Source organism: Jaculus jaculus, chromosome 6 (genome assembly GCF_020740685.1).
Source record: "Jaculus jaculus isolate mJacJac1 chromosome 6, mJacJac1.mat.Y.cur, whole genome shotgun sequence".
Lineage (NCBI taxonomy): Eukaryota > Metazoa > Chordata > Mammalia > Rodentia > Dipodidae > Jaculus > Jaculus jaculus.
This window is the reverse complement of record NC_059107.1, coordinates 92,245,299-92,264,194: the sequence shown is the minus strand read 5'-3', so window position 1 is coordinate 92,264,194 and position 18,896 is coordinate 92,245,299. Positions and strand designations below refer to the sequence as shown.

The 18,896-nt window shown below is 43.5% G+C and overlaps 1 protein-coding gene across 3 annotated transcripts in view; it reads left to right on the top strand.

Moving 5' to 3' along the window:
• Nucleotides 1-10,168: 10,168 nt before the first annotated feature.
• Nucleotides 10,169-18,896, top strand: part of Fmnl3 (formin like 3) — a 79,785-nt gene continuing 71,057 nt past the window's right edge. For all 3 annotated transcript variants that reach the window (XM_045152053.1, XM_045152052.1, XM_004649811.3), the window contains exon 1: nucleotides 10,169-10,408. In XM_045152053.1, coding sequence (XP_045007988.1) covers nucleotides 10,283-10,408 — 126 coding nt within the window. In that variant the 5' untranslated portion in view covers nucleotides 10,169-10,282. The remainder of the gene's footprint in view (nucleotides 10,409-18,896) is intronic.

Below are 18,896 nucleotides of genomic sequence, written 5' to 3'. Positions count from 1 at the left end.
GAAATAATAAAGAAAAACCAGTCAGAATTACTAGCAATGAAGAACACAGTTAATGAAATAAAATACTCTGTAGAAAATCTCACCAGTAGAATGGATGAAGGAGAGGAAAGATTATCTAAGCTAGAAGACCAGGTGGCAGATCTAATACAATCCAACAAAGAGAAAGTCAAACTTATAGAAAAGTGTGAGTGGGAATTTCAAGATATTTGGGACACTATGAAAAGGTCAAATATAAGAACTCAGGGCATAGCAGAAGGAGAAGAATCTCACTCCAAGGGCATAGTAGGCGTCCTTAACAAAATCATAGAAGAAAAGTTCCCCCAAATTGGGAAAGAAGTGCCAAAGCAGATACAGGAAGCCTTTAGAACACCAGCCAGACAAAACCTAGAAAGAATCTCTCCTCGCCATATTATAATCCAACTACCAAACACACAATCCAAATAAAAAATATTGAAAGCAGTCAGAGAGAAAAATCAAGTTACCTACAAAGGCAATCCCATCAGGATTACAGCAGATTACTCAACACAAAGGTAGAACCAGAACCACACAAAAATATGGCAAACATAAATACACACCTTTCAATAATATCTCTTAATATCAACGGCCTCAATGCCCCAACCAAAAGACAAAGGTTTGTAGACTGGGTTAAAAAGCAGGATCCTACAATTTGTTGTCTCCAAGAAACTCACCTTTCTACAAAGGATGAACATTATCTTAGGGTGAAAGGTTGGAAAATGGTGTTTCAAGCAAATGGGCCTAGAAAACAAGAAGGGGTTGCTATCCTAATATCTGACAAGGTAGACTTTAGTCCAACATTAGTCAAGAAAGATAAGGAAGGTCACTTTATATTGATTAAGGGCACACTCCAACAGGAGGACATTACAATCCTAAACATATATGCACCTAACATGGGGACTCCCAAATTCATCAAACAAACACTATTAGAACTAAGGTCACAGATAACACCAAACACAGTGGTAGTAGGTGACTTCAACACCCCACTCTCATCAATTGACAGGTCATCCCAGGAAAAAATAAACAGAGAGGCATCTGGACTAAATGAGGTATAGAAGGAATGGACCTAACAGATATCTACAGGACATTTCATCCCAATGCTGCAGAATATACATTCTTTTCAGCAGCACATGGAACATTCTCTAAAATAAACCATATATTAGGACACAAAGCAAATCTTAACAAATACAGGAAAATTGAAAAAATTCCTTGCATTCTATCTGACCACAATGGAATCAAACTACAAATCAATAGGAAGAAAGGCTATAGAGCATACACAAAATCATAGAAACTAAACAATACACTACTAAATGATGAATGGGTCAATGAAGAACTCAAGAAGGAAATCAAAAAATTTATAGAGTCAAATGATAATGAGAACACAACATACCAAAATCTCTGGGATACAATAAAGGCAGTTCTAAGAGGTAAATTTATAGCTTTAAGTGCCTATATTAAGTAAATAGAAAGGTCTCAAGTAAACGACCTAATGCTTTACCTTAAAGCCTTGGAAAAAGAAGAACAAGGCAAACCAAAAATCAGTACATGGGAAGAAATAATAAAGATCAGGGCAGAAATTAATGAAATAGAAACAAACAAACAAAAACAATCCAAAGAATTAATGAAACAAAGACTTGGTTGTTTGAAAGGATAAACAAGATTGATAAACCCTTAGCAAATCTGACCAAAAGAAAAAGAGAAGAGACACAAAGTAATAAAATTAGAGATGAAAAAGGTAACATCACAACAGATTCCAGAGAAATTCAAAAAATCATAGGGACATACTATAAAAGCACAAGTATGAAAATCTGAAAGAAATGGATGAATTCCTTGATTTATATGACCTACCTAAATTAAATCAAGATGAGATTAATCACTTAAATAGACCTATAACAAGCATGGAGATCCAAACAGTTACCAAAAATCTCCCAACTAAAATAAGCCCAGGCCCAGATGGATACACTGCTGAATTTTACCAGACTTTCAAGGAAGAGCTAACACCATTGCTTCTTAAGCTTTTCCATGAAATAGAAAAAGAAGGAATTCTACCAAACTCCTTCTATGAAGCCAGCATCACCTTAATACCAAAACCAGACAAAGATAGAACAAAAAAAAGAAAATTATAGACCAATCTCCCTCATGAACATAGATGCAAAAATTCTGAACAAAATATTGGCAGACAGAATACAAGAATATATCAGAAAGATCACCCTAACCAAGTAGGCTTAGTCCCACAGATGCAGGGATGGTTCAATATACACAAATCTATAAATGTAATACATCATATAAATGGATTGAAGGACAAAAATCACATGATCATTTCATTAGACACAGAGAAAGTATTTGACAAAATCCAACATCCCTTCACGATAAAAATCCTACAAAGAATGGGAATAGAAGGATCACATCTCAATATAATAAGGGCTATCTATGACAAGCCTACAGCCAACATATTACTAAATGGGGAAAAACTGGAAGCTTTTCCATTAAAATCAGGAACAAGTCAAAGGTGCCCACTGTCCTCACTTTTATTTAATATAGCTCTGGAAGTCTTAGCCATAGCAATAAGGCAAGAGACACATATAAAAGGGATACAAATTGGAAAGGAAGAGATCAAGTTATCACTATTTTCAGATGACATGATTCTATACATAAAGGACCCTAAAGACTCTACTAGCAAACTGTTAGAGCTGATCAAAACCTACAGCCATGTAGCAGGATACAAAATAAATACACAGAAATCAGTAGCCTTCATATATGCTAACAACAAACACACAGAGGATGAAATCAGAGAATCACTTCCATTCACAATTGCATCAAAAAATAAATAAATAAATAAAGTACCTTGGAATAAACCTAACCAAGGAAGTAAAGAATCTCTACAACAAGAACTTTAAAACACTCAAGCGAGAAATTGCAGAAGACGCTAGGATGTGGAAAAACATCCCTTGTTCCTGGATTGGAAGAATCAATATTGTGAAAATGGCAATCTTACCTAAAGCAATCTACACATTTAATGCAATCCCCATCAAAATTCCAAAGGCATTCTTCATGGAAATAGATAAAGCAATCCAAAAATTCATTTGGAATCACAAAAAACCTTGAATATCTAAAATAATACTGAGCAACAAAAATAAGGCTGGTGGTATCACCATACCTGATTTTAACCTATACTACAGAGCCATAGTAACAAAAACAGCATGGTACTGGCACAAAAGCAGACATGTAGATCAATGGAACAGAATAGAGGACCCAGATGCAAGTCCCAGGTAGCTATAGCCACCTTATATTCGATAAAAATTCCAAAAGTATTCATTGGAGAAAAGACAGCCTCTTCAGCAAATGGTGTTGAGAAAACTGGATATGTATTTGTAGAAGGATGAAAATAGATCCTTCTATCTCTCCATGCACAAGAATTAAGTCCAAATGGATTAAAAACCTTAACATCAGACCAGAAACTCTAAAACTGCCAGAGGAAAAAGTAGGGGAAAACCTTCAACATGTTGGTCTTTGCAAAGACTTTCTGAATACAACCCCAATTGCTCAGGCAATAAAACCACAGATTAATCACTGGGACCTCATGAAATTACAAAGATTTTATATGGCAAAGGACACTGTGAATAAAGCAAAGAGGCAACCTACAGAATGGGAAAAAATCTTTGCCAGCTATACATCTGATAGAGGATTAGTATCTTGGATATACAAAGAACTCAAAAAATTAACTAATAAGGAATCAAACACGCCAATCAAAAAATGGGCTATGATGAACATGTGTGGTGGTTTGAATTGAGTGTACTCCATAAACTTATGTGTTCCGAAGGCTAGGTCCCCAGCTGATGGCCATCTGGGAGTTGCTGGAGGACTTGTGTGCTTGGGGGCAGGTGTTACAGCCAGTTCTCCATTACCAGGGTTTGTCACGGTCTCTTGCTGCTGTTATCCACCTGTTATTGGCCAAGGGGTGATGTCCAGCCTCTGCCCATGCCACATTTGCCCTACTATCACGGAGCATCCTGAGTCTATAAGCAAAAATAAACCCTGTCTTCCCATCAAAATTAAAAAAGAAAAAAAGGAAAAAAAAAAGGGCTATGGAGCTAAATAGAGAGTTTTCAAAGGAAGAAATACGAATGGCATATTAGCATCTAAAAAAATGTTCTACGTCACTAGTCATCAGGTAAATGCAGATTAAAACTACCTTGAGATTCCATCTCACTCCTGTCAGATTGGCTACCATCATGAAAACAAATGATCATAAATGTTGGCAGAGATGTGGAAAAAGAGGAATCCTTCTACACCTTTGGTGGGAATGCAATGTAGTCCAGCCATTGTGGAAATCAGTGTGGAGGTTCCTAAAACAGCTAAAGATTGATCTACGATATGACCCAGGTATAGCACTCCTAGGCATATATCCTAAGGACTCATCTCATTTCCTTAGAAGTATGTGCTCAACCATGTTTATTGTTGCTCAATTTATAATAGCTGGGAAATGGAACCAGCCTAGATGTCCGTCAACTGATGAGTGGATAATGAAGATATGGCACATTTATACAGTGGAGTTCTACTCAGCAGTAAAGAAAAATGAAGTTATGAAATTTGCAGAAAAATGGATGGATCTGGAAAGGATTATACTAAGTGAGGTAACCCAGGCCCAGAAAGCCAAGCGCCACATGTTCTCCCTCATATGTAGATCCTAGCTGCAGATGATTGGGCTTCTGCGTGAGAAGGATAAAACTCAGTAGCAGAGGCCAGTAAGTTAAAATGGAGATATAAAGGGAAGAGAAAGGAAGGGAGGAGGGTACTTAATAGGTTGGTATTGTATATATGTAAGTAGAATGATTGAGATGGGGAGTGGATAGGGTGGAGAATGGAATTTCAAAGGGGAAGGTGGGTGGGGAGGGAGGGTATTACCATGGGATATTTTTTATAATCATGGAAAATATTAATAAAAAAATTGAGAAAAAAATCAAACCAAAAAAAAGAAAGGATAAACAAGATTGATAAACCTTTAGCAAATCTGACCAAAAGAAAAAGAGCAGAGATACAAGTTAATAAAATTAGAGATGAAAAAGGCATCATTATAACAGATACTAGAGTAATTAAAAAAAATCATACGGATATAGTATAAGAACATATACTCCACTAAGTATGAAAATCTGGGTCACATAGAAAGACTGTCTCAAACAAACAGCCCTAATTTGGATACAGGATTATCTACAGATTAAAAAGCATAAATTTCTCAGCTGTGCATAAGGTTCCTCTTGATTCAACTCACCATTCTAGTTTTATCTCTATTATGCTCACTTTATAATATATTTTATCCTTACTAAATTTCTTTATAAAAGTTTTAAAGATTTATATTTATTTATTTATTTAAGAGAGACAGTCAGGGGGAGAGAGAGAGACAGAGAGAGTGGGCACACCAGGGTATTCACTTACTGCAGATACATGTGCTACCTTGTGCATCTGGCTTACGTGGGTCCTGAGGAATCGAACCTGGGTCCTTTGGCTTTGCAGGCAAGTGCCTTAACTGCTAAGCCATCCCACCAGCCCTCTTTTTAAATTTTTTATATTTTGTTTTTTCTTATATTTATTTATTAGAGAGAGAGAATGAGGCAGAGAGAGAGAGAATGGGTGAGCCAGGGCCTCCAGCTACTGCAAATGAATTCCAGATGCATGTGCCATCATCTGCATCTGGTTTATGTAGGTACTAGGGAATCAAATCTGGGTCCTTAAGCTTTGAGGGCAAGCACCTTAACTGCTAAGCTATATCTCCAGCCTTATTCTTTTTTCTTTTTTCAAGTTAGGGTTTTGCTCTAGCCCTGGCTGACCTGGAATTCACTATGTAGTCTCAGGGTGACCTCGAACTCATGGTGATCCTCCTACCTCTGCCTCCCGAGTGCTGGGAATAAAGGCATGCACCAGTCTGCCTGGCTAAATTTCTTACTTTTTATTGAACATCACACTCTTTCGTAGCTCTTTATTTTCTTCCTCCCACAATACCTTTTCCCCTTCCTGGTCACCCTTTCTTCTACCATTTTCCCCATACTGTTCTCACTTTCACATTTAACTCCTCTATTCACTCTTAACCCTGATCCAATGGTTATCTTCTCCCTAAAGCCTTCCTCCATAGCTGTGTCTATGGTTTTCTCAATAGCACTTTGTAGCCGGGTGTGGTGGTGCATGCCTTTAATCCCAGCACTCGGGAGGCAGAGGTAGGAGGATCACCATGAGTTCGAGGTCACCCTGAGACTACCTAGTTAATTCCAGGTCAGCCTGGACCAGAGTGAGACCCTATCTAGAAAAAACAAAAAAACAAAACAAAACAAAAAAAAAAGCACTTTGTATACTTATCTATTACATCACTGATCACACCATTTTGTAAACATTAGCCTGAGAGTCTACTAGATTTCTACCAGACTGTGTCTAGAACACCTGTTCATTGCTGGATCTTCCCCTCTATTAGAAGCAAACAGGCATTCCCAGCTGAAGAGTTTATTTGAATTAGAGGTAGGTGAGATAAGAAAAATGGATCAAAGAACAATTAAGGTTTAGAGATTATATAAATCAAAGTTTTACCCCATAAAAGTGAAAATGTATTGGAGAGAGTAAAGGGAGTTTTTAGTGAAAGTAGTAATCTAGTGAACTCCAAAAGACCCTAGGTTATGTAGATGTGGTGGCTAGTCTTGAGCAACAAAAGTCAAACAAAAGGCTGGGGATCAAGAGACCGTACCAGGATGAATGGTTTTTGACCGTCCTGTTATTTCTCTTTCTATTAGATGTTACTTGGACATCCATGATAAATGTCTGATGACTTTTTTCTCATTGAATTCTCAATTTTTTAAACATTTTTATTTATTTATTAGAGTCAGAGAGAGTTGGAGGGAGAGAGAGAATGAGTGTGCCAGGGCATCCAGCCACTGTAAAGGAACTCCAGACACATGCACCACCTTGTACATCTGGTTTATGTGGATCCTGGCGAATTGAACCTGTGTCGTTAGGCTTCGCAGGCAAGTACCTTAGCCACTAAGCCATCTCTCCAGCCCTCTAGAGGTAGGGTCTCACTCTAGCTCAGGCTGACCTGGAATTCACTGTGTCTTCTCAGGATGGCCTCAAACTCACAGTGATACTTCTACCTCTGCCTACCGAGTGCTGAGATTAAAGGTGTACACCACCATGCCTGGCTCATTTTTTTAGTTTTTTGAGGTAGGGTCTCACTCTAGCCCAGGCTGACCTGGAATTCACTATGTAGTCTCAGGGTTCTCAGGGTAGTTTTGAATTCATTGCGTTTCTCCTACCTCTGCCTCCTGGGTGCTAAGATTAAAGGCATGTACCACCATGCCTGGCCTGCAGATGATTTTGATTGCTATTGTCAGCCTAGATTGTCAGACTCATATATATCCAGTTGTCTGCTAGATACCTCTACTTGGATGCTCAACAGACAAGTCAAACACACATGATCAAAACATATTTCTATGGCAGACATGGTGGCTCATGCCTTCAATTCCAGCAATCAGGATACAGAGGTAGGAAGATTTTTGTGAGTTTGAGGCCAGCCTGGGCTATAGAGTCAGTTTCAGGTCAGCCTGGACTACAGTGAAATCCTACCTCAAAAAAAAAAAAATCAGAAAAAAATGTATTTCTGATCTCTTTATAGCTTCTCCTCACCAAATTATTCCTACCAATTTCAACTGATGAGAATTCTTCCTCCCTAGTTGCTCAATTACCTTATAGTCATCTTCCAGTTACCTCTACATTGAAACTGGCAAGGAATTTCACTGACTCTACTTTTAAGTCTATCAAGAATCTGACCATTTCTCTCCATCTGTACAACTACCATCTTGTCCCCAAACTGCAGTCATCCGTCAACTAGACTAAGGTAATATAGACTGCTAACTGGCCTTCCTGCTCATACCTCTATCCTTGAGTGAAGCCGTGATTAAAACATAAATTAAAGCTGGGCATGGTGGTACACACCTTTAATCCCAGCACTTGAGGTAGAGGTAGTGAATTCGGTGAGTTTGAGGCCATCCTGAGACTACATAATGATATCGAGGTCAGCCTGGGCTAAAGCAAGACCCTACCTCCAAAACCCAACCAACCAACCAACCAACCAAACAACCAAACAAACAAAAATACACACAAAATAAACATAAGTTAAAGCATGTCCCTGGCTCAAAATTCTGCAATGGTTATATATATTCTTAGAAACAAAACCTTACAATAGTTTACAATATCCTGCATATGGCTTTGATTACTTCTTTCTTTTTCTTTCTTTCTTTCTTTCTTTTTTTTTGACAAACAGACTTATTTTTATTTTCTTGGTTTTCAAGGTAGGGTCTCACCCTGGCTCAGGCTGACCTGGAATTCACTATGTAGTCAGGGTGGCCTCGAACTCATGGTGATCCTAACTCTGCCTCCGGAGTGCTGGGATTAAAGACGTGCGCCACCACACCCAACTCCATACTTCTTTTTATTGAGTGTGTTAAAAGAGGTTTAGTTAAAAAGACCAAAACCGGGCTGGAGAGATGGCTTAGTGGTTAAGCGCTTGCCTGTGAAGCCTAAGGATCCCGGTTCGAGGCTCGGTTCCCCAGGACCCACGTTAGCCAGATGCACAAGGGGGCGCAGGCGTCTGGAGTTCGTTTGCAGTGGCTGGAGGCCCTGGCGCGCCCATTCTCTCTCTCTGTCTGTCGCTCTCAAATAAATAATAAACAAAAAAATTAGAAATACTTCAGGGCTGGAGAGATAGCTTAGCAGTTAAGGTGCTTGCCTGCAAAACCAGAGGACCCAAGCTCTATCCCTCAGGATCCAAGTAAGCCAGATACACAAGGTGGTGCATGTGTTTGGAGTTGTTTTCAGTGGGTGGGGCCCCTGGCACACCCATTCTCTCTCTTCCTTTCTCCCTCTCTCTGCCTCTTTCCCTCAAATAAATTAAAAAAATATATTTATTTGAGAGAGAGAGAGAGAAAAGAAGAGAGAGAATGGGTACACCAGGGCCTCCAACCGCTGTAAACGAATTCCAGATGCATGCGCCACCTTGTGCATTTGGCTTACATGGGTCCTGGAGAAGAAAGCCTGGGTCCTTTGGCTTAGAAGGCAAGCACCTAAATTGCTAAGCCATCTCTCTAGCTCTATTTATTTTATTTTATTTTTTTTAATGAGAGAGAGTGAAGGAGAGAAAGAGGGAGAGGGAGAAGGAGGGAGGAGGAAGGAAGAGAGGATGAGAATGGATGCATGCCAGAATCTGAAGCAAACTCCAAATGCATGTGCCACTTTGTGCATCTGGCTTTACGTGGGTTCTGGGGAATTGAACCTGGATTGTTAGTCTTCGCAGACAAATGCCTTAACGGCTGAGATGCTTCTCTAACCCTGTATTTCTTTCTTTCGTTTTTTTGGAGATAGGGTTTTACCCTGACCTGGAATTCACTATGTAGTCTCAGAGTGGCCTCCTTTTTTGAAACAAGGTCTTGGTATGTCGTTCTCTCTGGCCTGGTACTAACTATGTAGTTTCACGGTGGCCTCGAACTCACTGCGATCCTCCCACTTCTGCCTCCCGAGTGCTGGGACTAAAGTGCGCGCCACCACGCCAGGCTTCCACCATGATGACTCTGAACAGATGTGGTCTCGCTCCTTGCACATCACCTTGCCCGGTACTTAACTTGTGCACATTTGGCCTCACACCGTCCTCTGAGTGGTGATTGGATGCCCACCGGGGCCGCCAGGGCGCGCTCCGTGACAGGCGCGAAGCCGCCGAGGGCGGGAGGGGCCGTGATTGGCAGGCGCGGCTGTCAATTGGGCGCGGGCGGGGCGGGGCGTGCCGCCCGGGAGCCCCCGTGGGCGGGGGGCGGAGCCTGCATGAACGAGGCGCGCGGCTGGCTCGCTGGCTGCAGTCGGCGCTCGCTCGCTAGCTCGCGCGCTCGCGGGGAAGTTGCAGTCCCGGCGGGGAGTGGGTGGGAGGAAGCGGCGTGGTGGGGGGAGGGAGGCAGAGCGCGCGGGGGGCGGGGAGGGGCAGCGCGGCGGGAGCGGCGAGGCGTCGGGACGGAGCCGGCAGCCGCCGCCGTCGCTGCGCTTCGGTGCCGCTGTCCGCTTCGCAGCCTCCGCCCTCGCCTCCCGCCGGGCTCCGGGGAGGCCCCCGGTGCCTACCCCCCGCTTTGAAGGGGCCGAGGAATCGGGACTCGGGAGCCGGCGCCGCAGGAGGTCCCAGCGGCCGAGGCCGAGGCACCCAGGCGTGGAGGTGGGGGGCTGAGGCCCCCCGAGGGGGCCCCCCGCTGCGATGGGCAACCTGGAGAGCGCCGAGGGGGGTCCGGGCGAGCCGCCCTCGGTCCCGTTGCTGCTGCCGCCCGGCAAGATGCCGATGCCCGAGCCCTGCGAGCTGGAGGAGAGATTCGCCCTGGTGCTGGTGAGGACTGAGCCCAGCCCCTTCCCCCTCCTACCGCCCCGGGTGGGACTTTGTGCCAGGCCTGGTCCCGCCCACCCTTCCAGACTAGGTCCCCCACGGACCCCCGCCTCCCAGCGCCTTCCCGGGAACCCCTGAGTTGCCGCTGGTCATCCTGGACCCGCACCTTTGGGGTAGTGGGGACGGCGCCTCAACCACTGGGAGGAGGGGTCCCCAGCTTGGGACCTCCCTAGGAGGTCCCAGGCTTCTCCCCGCCCCCTCCTGCTGCCCTGATCACTTCTTCCCTACTTCCCCTCAGTCTCCCCCGGCCGGTCCCCGGGAAACCTCGTTGATGGGGTGACCTCGGCAGCTGGAGCTGTTCGCTCCCCAGCTGAAGTCGGGCTTTGCCTCCCGTGTTAACATGGAGGCTTCCCACAGAGTGGGTCCCACGCCCTGCCCAGACCAGATGTTTTGGGGAAGAAGGAGAACGGGGAGGGGGCTGGCAGCTCTTGAAGGGGGCGGAATAAAAAGTGATGCCATTCGACTTCTTCGAGAACTGCCTGAAGGCATCCTGTTAAGTTACAGTGGGTTTGCCTAGAGTGAACATGTGGATAAGCTATTCTACTAGGGTATTTTTTTCCCCCACTTGAAACAATACACAAACCACTCGGCCTCCTGTTTTCAAACTTTTCATGTTAAGCTCTATAGACTAGTTTTCTTTGCTTGTGCTTCTTTGTCATCATTCTGTGGGTTTCAAGACGGTCTTTGTAGATGGATTTTTAGAGCCGACTTTGGGGATCTTCTTGGGCGTGGGTACTGGTGATGAACGTGCCTGGCTCTATGAAAACAGAGGTTATGAAATGGTTATCACTGGATGGAGCTGGGACATGTGTTGAAGTTTCATTATGAAGTTTGAAAGAAAGAAACTGAACACTTGATAACAGAAATCTTTGAAACACTTGGGGAGATAATTCTCATCCCCTCCCTCCCCCCAAAGAACATTCTCTGGGATAATAATTCTGGCATTACTGTTGGTATGGCCTAAAGGGCTGACTTTGCTAGTAAGGAGGGATAAGTTGTAGACTTAGCAGCCTTATTGGATTTCATCTGCCTTGGAAGAGGGAGATTAGATCGGTTGGCAGCAAGTGAAGCTGTCTAGAGATCTTGGCCCCTGCCATGGTGGAGAGCCTGACATCAGCCACTGGCACCAGCGCTAACTTAGACAGGGCCCTCCTGGGTCTTCCAAGGGGAAGCCATGTCACTGGCACCTCTCTGCCTGCCAGCTCTGCAGAGGGATCCGGGCCATACATCCTGTGGCCTTTTTTACATTTCCCCAAGCCGCTTCAGAGGGATGGGTGAGTCAGGAATTACTCATGTGCTATGCACCATCTCAGGGGCTGAGAAGAAAGACCCCGACTTTGTGGCTGGAGAACAAGAACTCAACTGTTGGGGAAAAGAGTAGGAGGGAATCTGTTCTTCACTACGAGTGTGAAAATCCCCAGCAAGCCAATAGCAATTAGCTACAGAAGTTAGAGACTGCCATGCCAGGCTTTTGGGAGAACTCACCCAGACTCTATCATGTCCACACTGGAGCTTGGCTGGCTAGTTTGTTTAACCTACAAATTGATGACTTTAATATTCACAAAATGCACTTGGTGTCTTTACTAACCAGAGTACTCAGAAATCCCAAGTCAAGCAGGGCACTGGACCACCCACTTGAAGTCCTTCCTCCGCATTTATTTCCTCATGACTTTTGTTTTGCTCATGTTTCTGTGTGCTTGAGCTGCTGCTGATGGAGGGGTGGAACAGGGCAGGCCACAGTTAGCTATCTCAGAAGAAGGGATTTATTCTCAATTTTTTACCAGAAAAAATAAAATTATTCTTTCTTGGGTATTCGAGTTCTTCTCTAAGGACTCTTAAAAATGTGTCTGCTGCTCCATACCTGCCCTTTTCTACCATCCTTTGGGAACAATATCAATTGTGAATTGGATGTTTGACCCAGGCCCAGGTTCACTTGTATTTGTGGAACACTCAGAAGCGTACTATAGTAGAAAAAGCAGTCTTGTCTTATGAGCCTGGATTTCATCACCTGTAAAATGGGGCTAGTTACCAGGCATGGTGGTGTACACCTTTAATTCCAGCACTGGGGAGGCTGAGGTAGGAGGGTCACTGTGAGTTTGAGGCCAGCCTGAGACTATATGGTGAGACTACATAGTAAGACCCTACCTTGAAGCCCCATCCCCCAAAAAAGGGGGGGTATAGTTACTTCTGTTTTTATTCCTGGGATTGTAAGAACTAGATGTGTGAGGTACTTAGCACAGATTACTTTTTATTTTGATGGTGTGAGGCAGACAAATTGTTCTTAAGTTTTTCTTTCCCAGCTTGTTAGTTTCACTGTAATTGGCTGGTTTCAGGTAGTTTTCTTCACATCTCCAGTTATGCTTAACCTTAAACAAGATACTGTTAATCCCCTTGACATCCATTGTCCTCTTATAATGGATGTAGTAATAGCACTGGCCACATAAAGTGGTTGTGTAGATTTAATGAAAGTGGAAGATAGATATTTAGCAGAGCCCGGCATATACTGTATGCTCAGTAAATGGTAACTTTGTGTTTCTTTTTGTTTGTTTTTGGTTTTCAAGGTAGGGTCTTGCTCTAGCCTAGACTGACCTGGAATTCACTATGTAGTCTCAGTATGCTGGAATTAAAGGCATGTGCTACCACACCCGGCTTTGTATTTCTTATTTTTAAAAATATTTTATTTTATTTTTTTATTTATTAGAGACCGAAAGCGGGGGGGGGGGGGGGAGAATGGACGCGGCAGGGCCTCTAGCCACTGCAAAGGAACTCCAGATGCATGCACCACCATGTGCATCTGGTTTATGTGGGACCTGGAGAATTGAACCGGGGTCCTTAGGCTTCTTAAGCAAGTGCCTTAACCACTAAGCAATCTCTCCAGCCCTGTATTTCTTATTTTTTAAAAATATTTTTAAATTTATTTGCGAGAAAGAGATGGAGAAGAGGCAGATAGATACAGACAGAGAATGCCCACTCCAGGGCCTCTAGCCACTGTAAATGAACTCCAGACAAATGCACCACTTTGTGCATCAGGCTTTATGTGGGTACTGGGGAATTGAACCAGGGTACTTATGCTTTGCAGAGAAGACCCTTAACCGCTGAGCCATCTCTCCAGGCAAGTATTTATTTATTTATTTTTATTTTTTATTTTTTTTGAGGTAGGGTCTCGCTCTGTCCCAGGCTGACCTGGAATTCACTATGTCGTTTCGGGGTGGCCTCAAACTCATGGTGATCCTCCTACTTTAGCTTCCCAAGTGCTGGGATTAAAGGCATGCACCACCACACCCAGATCCTATGTCTGTCTGTCTTTCTTTCTTTCTTTCCTTTTTTAAAGTCTTTTTTTTATTTGAGAGAGAGAGAATATGAATAGGTATACCAGGGCTCCTTGCCATTGCAAACAAACTGCAGAGCCATGTGGCACTTGGTGTATCTGGCTTTATGTGAGTACTGGGGAAGCGAACTTGGGTTGACAGACTTTGCTAGCAAGCAGCTTTAACTAATGAGCCATCTCCTCAGCCCCATCGGTAAATGGCAAATTTGAAGATTTTTATCTCAGTGGTGACTCAGATCACCTGCAGTCCTCAGAAGGGGTTTTAGGTTCAGAAATCTGATGAAGGCCGTTACCCCGTGCTGTATATTCAGTCTCAGGCTCTGCCTGATCTTGTAAGAGGGAGCGTTTGCTTACCCTACATCAGTGGAAACCCCCCTGAAAAACACCCTGACTAGGGAAGTTGTATCAGTGCTGAGTCAAGACCACAGGTTCCTAGCTTTCTGGTACAGACACATGATCTGACCCTCAGCTTGTCAGCTCCCATTGGAGAGCTTAAGGCCTGAGGCTGAGGTGATTTGTTTGGGACATTGATCCTGAGTCCTAACCAGTGTCTTACATCACATTAGTCCCAGGTGTGCCAGCTTACTGATGCCCTGTGTTCCTAGGGCAGCTGTAACTCCTGATTGGTCTCCTCTAGGTGTGCCTTGGTATAAAGCAGGTGAAACTCGGATCCTTGTTAACGTCAGAACAGCAATTCCCATTTTGTTATTGAGAAATTTGGAGTGGAGCAACTACTGAAGTTCTACCTTAGTAATACCAGAATGAGAGCCAATGTCTTGTTTAATAAAACTCCAATCTGTGTCTTAGTCTCAATTAGATGACAACCCAAACTCAGAAGCTACGATTCTGGCTAATGCTGGACTTTTCTCCCTCCCTCCCCTTTTCTTTCTTTCTCTCATTTTCTCTCTTTTTTCCTGAGGTAGGCTTACCAGGCATACCTGAAACTCATTCTGTAGTCCTAGGCTCACCTCGAACTCACAGTGATCCTTCTGCTTCCTGAGTGCTGGGATTAAAGGGGTGTGCCACCATGCCTGGCTGGACTTGATTTAGGTACAGAAGGGAGGCAGAAGGTTCTCAGGATTTTGAAAGGATATCTCTCTCTGCCTTTGCCATGTGTACACCCAGATTTTTCTCTTCATTAACTTATTAAGGACTCAAAACTGATTCTCAAAGTTTTGGTGCCAGTAAAAAAAGAAAATCCAGCTATTCCTCAGGAAGAGGCCGTGAGGCATGAAGATGGAGTTGTGTGACAGGGCTGTCCCTGTTGCAATGTCTTCTCACATTTCTTTGGTGATGACTGATGACTTGGACTTTGCCATAGTGTTGTAGCTAAAGTAAGCAGCTAACCAGACTGGGTGCTGTCGTCTGAGTTTCGGAGAGGCCTCCCTTGACACAGGAAGGGCTGGGAAAAATTGGGCTAAATATCAGGTTCCAAATCGCCATGGTGGAATTCCTCCCACCCCCAGCTCTGGGGATTGTGGTGAATTAGTTCAGGCTGGAGTAGGACTTGGGGGAGGACAAGGGCAGCTAGTCACAGGAACTCCTTCAGAAACCCCACCAAGAAGATTCTAGGCCACAGAGATGAGCCTCCTTCCCTTGATTTTTGCCTCCCACACTCCACTCCTTTTCTTTCTCTTTCAGTCTTGTTTTCGCAGTGTTCCCTCTTTCACCTTGGTAAGGGGAAGGTGTGTATGCGTGGGGATGGCATGGTGCAGATCCTTTGGCATTGTTCTAATTGTCCAGAGTGAGAGATGACATTCCCCCTCCCTTTCTTAAAGTAATACTCTCTAATTAAAAGCCAATTCACAGAGATTGAAGATTTAGTTAGAAGAAAAATAACCTTATTTTCTCTAGTTCCTTTACCAAATGCAGATGGTATGTTTGAAAATATTTTTTTTTTCTCTGTCTAGATTTTGGTACCATGTTGTGATACTTGATACATATAAACTTAGCCACTTTTTTGCTTTTATTATCCCGATGGTTTTTCTGAGCTAGTAATTGTAAACATTTTAAAGTGCTTGGATGATGGGTCATAAAGTGAATGGAGCATTGTTTGCTCAGCTACACTCCTATTGTTGCACACTAGGTTGTCTGCTTCTGTTTGCCATCATAAACAATGCTGTGGTGAGCATTTTTATTTTTTATTTATTTTTATTTTAAACTCCAGACGCATGAGCCATTTTGTGTATCTGGCTTATGTGGGTCCTGGGGAATTGAATCTGGGTCCTTTGGCAAGTGCCTTAACTGCTAAGCCATCTCTCCAGCCCTGTAGTGAGCATTTTTAAAAATGTACTTATTATTGTTGAGCGTGTTGGCACACGCCTTTAATCCCAGCACTTGGGAGGCAGAGATAGGAGGATTACCGTGAGTTTGAGGCCACCCTGAGACTACATAGTGAATTCCAGGTCAGCCCGGGCTAGAGTGAGACCCTACCTCAAAAAAACAAACAAACAAAAATTACTTGTTATTGACGATTTTTATACATGTGTGTAATGTGTTTTGGTCATATCCACCTCCCATTAACTACTCTTGTTCCCCTTCCCACCCCCCTGAACTCCTCCTTCTTCCCAACTAATCCCACTTCTACTTTGTTATCTTCTTGTTTTTTGTTTTTGTTTTTTTCGAGGTAGTGTCTCTCTCTAGCCCAAGCTGACCTGGAATTCACTATGTAGTCTCAGGGTGACCTTGAACTCTCAGCAGTCCTCCTACCTCTGCCTCCTGAATGCTGGGATTAAAGGCCATCACACCTGGTGGTTTCTTTCTTTTTTTTTGTTTTTGTTACCCACTTGAGTTTGATAGGGTTAGTTGCATGTGTAAAGGTCAGGAGTTATTTACTGGAACATAGGCTGTGGTGAACATCTTGATACAGAAAGTCTTTTCCAAATTTACAGTTTTCTGTAGGATATCGAAACTTAAAATTGAATTTGATAGATTGTAGGCTATAAATTGTTTTCTGTAGGCCTGCATACATATTTCCAAGTAATATTATTATTATTATTTTTTTTTCTTTCCGAGGTAGGGTCTCTCTGTAGTCCAGGCTGACCTGGAACTCACTATGTAGTCTCAGGGTGCCCTTGAACTCATGGTGATCCTCCTACCTCTGACTTCCAAGTGTTGGGATGAAAGGCATGCACCACCACTCCTGGCCCAAGAAATCTTTTAAAAAGAGTAATATGGCTGGAAGAAGTTTCAGTGGATAATGTGCTTACCACACAAGCATGAGTACATGACTGTGGATCCCCAGGAACTATGTAAAGCTGGACACTGTAGTGTTCGTGTCTATAATCCCAGCATGACTCAGATGAGATGCAAGGTCAAGATAGGAGAATGCCCCAAAAGCTCACAGGCCAATTGGTGTGGTGTTTGCAGCAGTGAACAAGAGACCCTACCTCAAAAAAGGTGGATGGAAGGCGAGGACTGACGCCAAAATTGCCCTCTGACCTCCACACATGTGCTGTGGCATGCACATGCCTATAATCTCAAGTACATGGAACATTTAAGCAGGAGGATTGTAAAGCAGGCCTGCCTGAGATTTATAGTGAGACCTATCTCAGAAAAACAAAAACTTCAAATTGGAGAGACGGCTTAGTGGAGAAGGAGCTTGCTGAGTAAGCATGAAAACTGAATTTTGTATCCCAAGCACCTACAGTAATGCAGGTGGGTGTGGTGGCCTGCTTGTAATCCCATGTAATCCAGCATTGTGGAGGTGGAGGAGTTGGGGTCTTTATCTCCAGGGCAAACTGGCTGAGCTAGGTTCAACTGCGAGACCCTGCCACAGTAAATAAAGTGGAGGGTGATTGAGAAAGATGCATACACATGTGCACACACATGCATGTACACCACACATTACCAAAAAAGAAAAAAGGAAAAAAAACCAAAAGCCAAAAAAAAAAGTATGTATCTCTTTCCCTTGCCTTTCCTATCTCCTCCTCTCCCTCCTTCCCTTCTCCCACATTGTTAGGCATCTAATTCAAGTGCTTTATACCTGAGTTGCATCCCAGCACCTCCACTTCTCTTTAACTTTTAACAGTTAACTTTCTGAATGGTTTAGCATTTATTTATTTGAGAGCGACAGACTGAGAGAAAGAGGCAGATAGAGAGAGAATGGGCGTGCCAGGGCCTCCATCCACTGCAAACGAACTCCAGATGCTTGCGCCCCCTAGTGCATCTGGCTAACGTGGGTCGTGGGGTATTGAGCCTCGACCCAGGGTATTTAGGCTTCACAGGCAAGCGCTTAACCGCTAAGCCATCTCTCCAGCCCTGGTTTAGCTTTTTTTTCTTTTTTTAAAATACTTTATTTTTATTTATTTGACAGAGAAAGAGGGAGGGAGAGAGAATGGGCATGCCAGGGCCTTCAGCTACTGCAAATGAACTCGAGACATGTGCACCCCCTTATGCAGCTGGCTGATGTGGGTCCTGGGGAATTGAACCTGGCTCCTTTGGCTTTGCAGGCAAACGCCTGATAGCTCCTCCAACCCTGGTTTAGCTTTTTAAAACCTTTTTTAAAACAGCCGGCTGTGATGGCACACGTCTTTTATCCCAGCAGTCTGGAGGCAGAGGTAGGAGAATCACTGAGAGTTTGAGGCAAGCCTAAGACTACATAGTGAATAATCCAGGTCAGCCTGAGATACGGTGAGACCCTACCTCGAAAAGCCAAAAAAAAAAAAAAAAAGCCACACACCCTTTGTCAATTCTATTAATATGAAATGGTATTTATTTTACTTTGCATGCACGTCTCTGAATATTTTGACTATCTTTTGTTTATTTATTTACTTTTGGTTTTTTGAGGTAGGCTCTCTAGCCCAGGCTGACCTGGAATTCATTATGTAGTCTCAGGGTGGGCTTGAACTCAGTGATCTTCCTACCTCTGCCTCCCGAATGCTGGGGTTAAAGGTGTGTGCCACCATGCCTGGTTTTTTTGGTTTTTCGATGTAGGGTCTCACCGAGGTTGACCTGGGATTCACTATGTAGTCTCCAGGTGGCCTTGAACTCACTGTGATTCTCCCACCTCTGCCTCCCGAATGCTGAGACTAAAGGTGTGTGCCACCATGCTTGCTCTTGTTTTTATTTTTTGAGGTAGGGTCTCCCTCTAGCCCAGATTGA